The 8,735-nt window shown below is 39.5% G+C and overlaps 1 protein-coding gene and 1 long non-coding RNA gene across 2 annotated transcripts in view; one reads left to right on the top strand and one right to left on the bottom strand.

The window, feature by feature from the left end:
* Positions 1-1,040: 1,040 nt before the first annotated feature.
* LOC107757686 (transmembrane protein 151B-like) lies at positions 1,041-3,557 on the bottom strand. The gene is made up of 2 exons (XM_016575245.1): positions 3,459-3,557; positions 1,041-2,634 (listed from the first exon to the last, which is right to left on the bottom strand). Exons 1-2 carry the CDS (start codon positions 3,543-3,545, stop codon positions 1,231-1,233), a joined length of 1,491 nt encoding a protein of 496 aa, XP_016430731.1. The 5' UTR covers positions 3,546-3,557; the 3' UTR covers positions 1,041-1,230.
* A 2,960-nt stretch (positions 3,558-6,517) lies between these two features.
* The window catches only part of LOC107757688 (uncharacterized), a 14,327-nt gene continuing 12,109 nt past the window's right edge, over positions 6,518-8,735 (top strand). The window contains exons 1-2 of the long non-coding RNA XR_001641958.1: positions 6,518-6,603; positions 7,688-7,933. This is a non-coding gene — a long non-coding RNA (uncharacterized LOC107757688). The remainder of the gene's footprint in view (positions 6,604-7,687; positions 7,934-8,735) is intronic.

Below are 8,735 nucleotides of genomic sequence, written 5' to 3'. Positions count from 1 at the left end.
TAGTGATGGCGTTTTTACTTTTTCATGATATGGTATACATTATCTAGGTAGTATAAAAGTGATAGGACACAATGTTGATAAATGCTTTTGCAACCTTTAGACACAACAGGTAACAGAACAGAGATATATAGGCTATATCTGGATCGACTGCATGAACGAGATAAAACAAAATGTATTTGGGAAGCTCTAGGCCATTGTTGAGGGTCATTACTTCTTTTCAGCATTCAGGTATCATTGGTACTGTAAAACGACCTTGAATGGAGCTTTCATGAGGCTGCACCTTTGTTATGGTTAATGCAAAACAATATTAACAAATCAATAAATGAATGTACAGCTGCATAAAGTAACGTATATTTCCTCTCTTGTACTGTGTTTAATCGATCCTTTTCAATTACTGTGATCCACTGCAATTTCTGGCTAAGTACAAGAGCAGCCGCCAGCCATTAAACTCTTAAACATTCACTAATAGTCAAGCCTGTTTGTGTCTGGCTTCACTAAATAATTAAGTCCTTGTTGGATAGTTTGTACACTACATACAAGCGATGTAAAAAAAAAAAAGCTTCAACAGTCATACATTCCATTGTAAATTGTATATACGTTTTAAAGGCGTAACATACCAGAGGTTAATAGTTGCATAGCCTGGAATGTGTTTTATGGTTTCCTAAGTGGTTTGAGATAGTGTTGCAAACATCGCCTTAATAGTTCATAATTGTATATAGTTCTGCCTGATACAGTTAAATCACAATTAAAGAACAAATAACCCATGATATTTTCCATGACCCAATGGAATCCACTACATGAGAGAAACAAAGTAACAATTTTTTACAGATGTTTTGACTGATTCAACTTCAAGTGCAACATTTAAGAAGGTCCATAAAGGTGAAAATGGTCATACTTGTAGAAAAAAGACCAGGTTTTTGCTCTGTGGCCATTGTTCTTTATAGCTGTCAAGAACATGTGAACAAAAGCAGCACGTTTTTGCTGTCCTAGAGCGCAAGTTAATTAAAATGATTACTTGTACCAAGAACTCCGATGCTTTGTTTGCATTATTGCTATAAATATGTATTACTGGAGTTATTTCTCAATTGCTCCATCCATTGTTGTAAGCGTACAGTGTTGTGGGCCGATAAGTGATTCCTGAGTAACAGGACGCGTCTGGTATTGAGATTTTTCTGCATTATCGGAAAAACTCTCAAGTCTTTTGAACTTCTTTCGGTGGACAGAGGTCCATCATAAAGACGTCTCCACGCAAGAGCCATTCCTATGGAAGGAGCGATGATTGGGGCAACTCTCACTGCAATGGACGATAAGCACCGGGAAATACAGCGCATCCTGGTAGGGTGGTGGGTCTTCCTCGTCAACACTGATCCGTCCGGACAGGCATCGCGTGTTCTCGCTTGGGCTCTCTGGTTCGTCCAGACTGCCACTCCCACTTCTCCAGAAGCAACTGCGGCGGGAACCGTACAGTCTTCCCAAGGAGAAGCGACTCCCGCTGAAGGGGATCCGTGGACTGCCGTTGCAGATGCTGAGGGCACTGCGGGAGAACACAGAGGAGCTGCTGATGGTGCGATGGCAGCGTTCGCAGTTCTGTCTGACACCTCCTGAACGTTGTGCCAGGTCCATCAGACCCGCCTCGGAGTAGCTGGGCACCAGCTGCTGGTTGGAGCGAATGTGCCACTCCAATTCGGTGCTGTCAATAGTGTTGACCCTTGGGATGCGTCTACAGTAAGGTCTCTCGTCGCAGGGCGTCACAGGTATGTAGTCGGCACCAAAGAGCTTTTCCACACGGTAATGGACATAAGCCGTGCGGTACTCCGTGAGCACCCGTAATGGCCAGGATAAGGTAAGAAAGGCCGCTGTCCAGAAGACGTAGTTGGAGATGTACCAAGGATGGTGGTCGGGGTTGGAGAAGGCAATCATGTACTCTTTGAAGTCTACGTTTTTCAGGTGCATCCCCTCCCGAGCCTCCATATAGTTATCTAGTCCTTCGTTGTCGGTGAAGAACCTTGCCCGTTGGGTCAAATAAGAGTTTTCGGACTCCACGTTGGCGAAGCTAAAGCACTTAGTGAACCTCAGTTTGGTGATGACTGACTTTTCCAGACCGACGAGCTGCTTGGAGACATCCTTAACTCCACAGTGGCCGTAGTCGAACTCTGCCTCGGCTACATGCGTGTTCACCCTCTCGTGATACACCTGCGTGGTGGTGTACGCGTCTCCGTTGCGGTACCTCGTGACTTGCCGCGTCCGCCGCACGTAGTGGTAGCTGATAGCCTTCCACCAGATGCAAGACTTGGCCTGCTGCATCCTCTGGACTCTTTCGTAAATCCCCTCCACATGGACTTTATACTGAAGCTCATTTCTGGCATGACAGTGCCAGCATTCCACCAGGTAAACGACATAAAGCATGATGAGGAAGGCCAGGGGGATGTAGATGTAGCCATCGGAGCAGGGACTGTCATGATACATCATGGACTTCCCTTTGTAGGCACTGTCAAAGGTCAACCGGGTGACCTTGGTGACGTGGCACCACACCATGGCTCCCATGCAGCCGTACATGAGCATAGACAGCAGCAGGCATTTCCAGAACACCTCTCTGCACATGGACTTGCTCAGTGACTGTTTCACAGGCCTCTGCTGCTCGTCAACCACAAAAGAGAACAAAGAGAATGCAGATGAGTTCAAAAGGACATGGAAACAGTGAGTACAGTGAATTATGCAAATGCAGTGTCATGCATGTTGTTGTTTGAAATCAAGATGATGAATTTGCACAAATGTATTCCTTTACTGGTTTATATTCATGCATCATCTCATCATCATCATAGAGCAGCACATATAGCTAATATATCTAAATCTTTCAGTATCTGGAGATGGATGAATTAATGCTGCCATACACATTACATCATCGCAAATGCATGTGATACTATGTCAGATGCATGCTGGATATACAAACATTTAAGATGGCTTGTAATGCATGTTCACTTTTTTTTGTCATTTGTCTTCTGTACATTTTTGGTAATCTATTTCTTTATGGTATTTCATTGAATCTTGAACTTTATTTTTTGAATCTAAATTAGTTTGTAGTATATATTTATTTTTTTACATGAACATATTCAGAGCCTCATTTGAAACTATAAAATTCATTTTTTTTATTATGTGATCAATCAGCATTGTTAATGTCTGACATGACATTATGTGTCATACTGGTTGTCATTTGTTATGTAGTATCATGGATTTTACCTCTATTGCTTACAATAGCAAAGAATGGTCGAACTGGCCGCCTGTTATTTGAAAAAGCCAATCTCTGCTCATGCATTCTCACGCAGTGATGTCCACATAAACATGCATGCTTTCATGTTGTGAACATCGATGCTCATGTTTACATTTCTTGTTTCACGTATCATGCGCCATACATGCATCGTCATGACTGCAAAATGAAAACGGCATCAGTTATTGAGTACCTCCTCTCTAGTGCCGTCTGGGTCGTCCTCGAACACAGTGGTGGTGCTGCTCTCACTGGCTGTCGCAGCGGATGCTGGAGGGGACATGGCTGGAACAATGACAGGGTGTGGACCACCTCAAACTCTCGGGTGCGGACCACCTCAAACTCTCCCCACACTCCTCAGCATCCAGTAATTACAAACGCACACCAATACAACCAGCGCTTTCAAATCAGTCTGTCCCTTCCGTCATGCATTTTGAAATTGAATTTCATCGCTTAATCCTGTTTGCAGCAACACCAGCGATTTGATTAGGCTATTTGTGCAACGTATGTGTGCATATGTATCTTTTGAATGGCTATTAAAGATCGGTTTTATACTTAAATGATCGTATTACAATCATATCAAACGCATGCATTGAAAATCTGACTGATGAGGATTCACAGAGCGTCTGATTAGCCGCCATACCTCCTGTACGATAACGCGAGCGTGAGACGCGTTTCTGACGCCATTAAAGAAAGAATGTGGCAATTTATGCCGCTCAAACTGGGTCCTTTGGCGAGGATTTGCAATTCCAAATTGGGAATGTTAAGAGCTGGATATTGTCGTTCCCGCAGGGAGAGGTAGAGGGGTGGGTAGGATGATGAAGAGGATGATGGTGGTGGTGCTCGGTGAAGCTCCTGACAGCAGATGTCGACAACCGAGCACATTTAAATGAACATGCTTCTGGTGAAATTCACACATGTAATCAAAGAAACGAAATACTACATCCAGTATCTGAGAAAAAAAACATATCCTACAAATAGTTTAAAAATTAAGCAAAGTTGTTTAACAGTAAAAAGTTGCTAAATGTATTGCACTTTTACACAATTTTGAATTAAATTATTGGTTAGTATAATAAAAGTTCTGACACATTATCGTGAGAAGCTGAATGGATAGAAGCAATTATTTGAAGAAAACATTTTTTTTAGTGTTTAATTTCTTTGATTGCATGTGTGAATTTCACTAGTTTCAATGTCTCTGTCATGTTTTTTTTTTCTTTTCTGTTCAATAAAACTATTGTAGCCCAATTTATTAGCCACTGCTAACTAGTGCATGCTTTACATAGCTCGTCATTTTTCATGATTGCAATAATTGTGTTGGTAGTGATTTTATCATGGTTTTATAAACTGCTAAAATGTATGACTTGAATGCAACGTAAGGTGTCAGTGAATGTAAAATGATTGATAGCTGTCTATCTGACCTCTTTTCAGATTCAGCACCATGGACAGCGACACGCTGAAGAAGCAGAACATTGAAAGGGTATGATAAAAAGGTGCAATGAAAGTGAGGTTGTTATTATGCTTAACACCATATTTTATGTTCAACAGAGGGGAAAAGTCATACAGGTTTGAAACCATTTGAAGATAAGTAAATTACAGTATTTCAATTTGTGGCTCAACTATTCTTTTAGTAGTACTTTATTGAATACCAAATGTAGTTGCTTAGTAGATAAAGGTTTTGGCTGAATGGACATTAATTTGTCAGATGGTCAATTGTTGGTCAGTTCAGTGGTTTGCAGTTGGGACATTTTTTTCAAGTCATCTTGAAGACAAAATGTCTCAATTTTCCTGAATTCTCTTTATATTATGCATATATAATGTGCTTTTTAATGTGCATATAAATTAAATCTAGGAGACTCACAAGTTGAAGTGCAGGCACTGTGAATGGTTATCGAAAAATTACCAACTAGTAATTCTTACAGCTATAATTAATTCAACAGCCAGCAGCTCAACAGCTCCATATAATTTGCCAAATGTCCACCAGATAGCGCTGTAGTCTTTCTCTTTTTTTCAGTGTCTATGGCTGCACGTTTTGTTCTCTGTAAAGATAATAAATCTTATATATATATATATATATATATATAAGCATATATGCAGTATATACATTTATCGAGAAAGTTATATAATAGTCATGGAATTTACATGGGTTCATATAGTTTACCAATATGTCTGTTATTTATTGTTAGACTTGGATAAATTGGATAAATTTGCTTTGACATCAAATTAATTTTACTTTCCATGTAGAACACTAGTTTTGACATGAAAGGAATTTTTAGCATAATAAATGCTTATCACATTTTTCAGGCATCCCTCAATCACAGGCAGCTGCATATGATGGATTCCTTCTAAATGTATTATGACAAACATTATGCGGTTTGTTAGATGACACATCTAACCCCTTTCTAATATCCTCAGGTGTCATGTTTGTCATAGCTGTGTTATAATCCATGTTGTTTTTATGAGTATCTAAAGACTGAAATAGCATGCAAGAAGCAGAACCAGACCAAACAAACAGTTTACAGGGGGGTTTTGTTTAACACTGGTTAAACATGAAAGTCGCGTCTGATGTTCTGTGGCTTCTGAATCTCTGCAACAGTGTGATGGGATGAACACAGTTTGTTAGAATCACAGAGAAGATATCTGAGGAAATCTGCAGAAAAGAGCCTGAGCTGATGTGAGAATCAAAGCAGCTTGATTTACTGAATGATCTTGATGATTAAATTTAATTATTTGCTTTACTTGAGCGATCATAAATACAGATTAATGAGACTTTTAAGTGGTTCTGTGTGTTTGTCATTTATTAAAGCTACAGTAAAGTTGCCTGTGATTTTGTCGCAATAGGAACAAGCATCAAAATAAACCTGCTAAACCTCGGAAATCATTTTCAAGTAATATTTATGAGTGACATGAAGTGTCATTTATCAATGAAATGGTTTTTTGCAGAAAATTACCTCAGTTAATACGTGTTTTTAACCCTTTTTTTATTTGTGGGACCAAAAAAATGCTGCATTTTTGGGAATCTAACTATGACAGAATATACTAAGGCATTTGCTGTGACTGTATAAATATCCAATCTTCGTTTTGAAGATACTGCTGGACATATAACTGACCTTTGCAAAGTCCAGATTTTCTGCAGTGTTTGATGCTGATACACAGAAGTGAGCAGGATTACCAGCCGCCTCACACTTCAGACCTTTAATTAGCTCTCTGACATGGTTTCTGACTGCTTGTTTGCTGGGCTTGACTCTGTATTTTTGGCTCAACACCACAGAGTTGATGCAGTGAAATTATTCTCTTTTACCAGGGAGTGTTTTCTTCAGCTGGATCAGATCAGTGTCTACAAGGTGAGTTAAAGAAATAGTTCCCCCCAAAATTTGCAATGTGCTCACCCTCAGGCCAAAATGGGAACAGATTTGGAGAAATGTAACATTCCATCTCTTGCTCACCAATGGATCCTCTGCAGTGAATGGGTGCCGTCAGAATGAGTGTCCAAACAGCTGATAAAAACATCACAATAATCCACAAGTAATCCACAGCACTCCAGTCCACCAGTTAACATCTGGAGAAGACAAAGGCTGCGTGTTTGTAAGAAACAAATCCAAAATTAAAACATTTTAAACTTCAAACCGTTGCTTCTGACTAAAATATAAGTCCGTGGTCTGGTCTGAATCAGGAGAGAAATCTGCACGTATCAAGCACTGTTTAGCAGCCATCTGTCTCCAGTAATCCTTAATTTTTTTTTTACTGTATTTTTTTTTAAATCATAATACAAATCCATTCGAGCCCCTCCACATTATTCAAATTGAATTCATGCATTAGGATTTTGATGTGAGAGACAACAGGAGATGGACTTTTTCACTGGATGTAGCATTATTATGGATCATGGACTCATATTTTAGTCGGAAGCAACCGTTTTTAAGTAAAACATGTCTTTAAATGGATTTGTTTCTTACAAACATGCAGCTTTTGGCTTCTCGAGATGTTAATTGATGGACTGGAGTGGTGTGGATTACTTGTGGATTATTGTGATGTTTTTATCAGCTGTTTGGACTCTCATTCTGACGGCACCCATTCACTGCAGAGCATCCATTGCTTAGACAGTAATGCTGTGCTACATTTCTCCAAATCTGATAAAAAAAACAAAACTCATCTACATCTTGGATGGCCTGAGGGTGAGTAAATTGTCACAAATTTTCACTTTTGGATGAACAATTCGTTTGATTTATCATCATCTTAATTTCAAAACAATTTCTTTTTGATTTTGGGGTGAAATAATACCCGAATATATATATATATATATATATATATATATATATATATATATATTTATCATAATACAAATCCATTCGAGCCCCTCCACATTATTCAAATTGAATTCATGCATTAACATACAAATTAAATAATGTTGTTTTTTTTTTTTTACTACAGTGACTGTGTGTCAAGAATCCTATTGAAGTTTCCTTTTGAAATACCTCGTCTGACACCCAAGATAATAATCTCAACGTCAGGTGGAAACTTCCCGCCACGCAACAGTGACTGTGAAATTAGACTCGTGGCAAATTAGGTAAACTGCATGAGGAGAATGGAGGATGGGTCTGTGCCTCTGAAAATGAAGATTCTGGGCTGAGATGCGACCTGGAAGTGTTTTTAGAAGATTCACCCAATGAGTAAAGGGTAGGTTTACTCTCTTCAAGGTTTTAATTGTATTGGAAGACAGTTAATCAGTAATACTGCAGTGAATGTAACAAAAGTAATAGATTCACAGCGGTGGATTTTCACAGCTCACTTGTTCCACACCGAATTCCCTGCGAAAACACACTGATGTCAGAAGAGGCTCCACAGAGGAGAAAGGTTTGCCTGTATTGAATTAGGTCAGAATTGAAATAATACAGTTGGAGATTTGTCAAAAATATCCACACTATTAACAAAAATTCACCATGAATGCATTAGTGCAACATTCATGGCCAACATGATGAATCCCACGAGTGTTTCATCACTGATCAGTTACTAGTCCCGCTGCAGTCATCGTGTTTGCTCTGACGTGTTGCGTATTTGTAAGTCTTTGTTTTAGGAGTCATAAGGTTTAAAGTTCCTGCCTACAGACTGCGATGGTGCTGTGGGATCTCACTAATGTCAGGTGGGTAACCTCATCTCGATTGCTTTGCAGTTCCCATGGAAACAGGGCGCTTCATGGTTTTCGGAGATGCTATAAATCGAGCTTCCCTAAACATTCAGATCCTTTGGTGATGCCTGTGACAAAGACGTTTTCAGCCTTTCTTAAAAGGAGATTTCACCCAAAAATGAAAATTCTGTCATTAATTACTCACCCTCATGTCGTTCCAAACCTGTAAGACCTTTGTTCATCTTCGCAACACAAATTAAGATATTTGTGATGAATTTCAAGAGCTCTCTGACCCTCCCATAGGATCCTAACACGATCAAGGTCCAGAAACGTAGTAAGGACATCGTTAAAATA

This window comes from Sinocyclocheilus rhinocerous, unplaced genomic scaffold (assembly GCF_001515625.1).
Source record: "Sinocyclocheilus rhinocerous isolate Xijiao unplaced genomic scaffold, SAMN03320098_v1.1 scaffold2850, whole genome shotgun sequence".
Classification (NCBI taxonomy): domain Eukaryota; kingdom Metazoa; phylum Chordata; class Actinopteri; order Cypriniformes; family Cyprinidae; genus Sinocyclocheilus; species Sinocyclocheilus rhinocerous.
The sequence above is the reverse complement of the archived record's forward strand: the minus strand, read 5'-3'. Positions and strand labels throughout refer to the sequence as shown.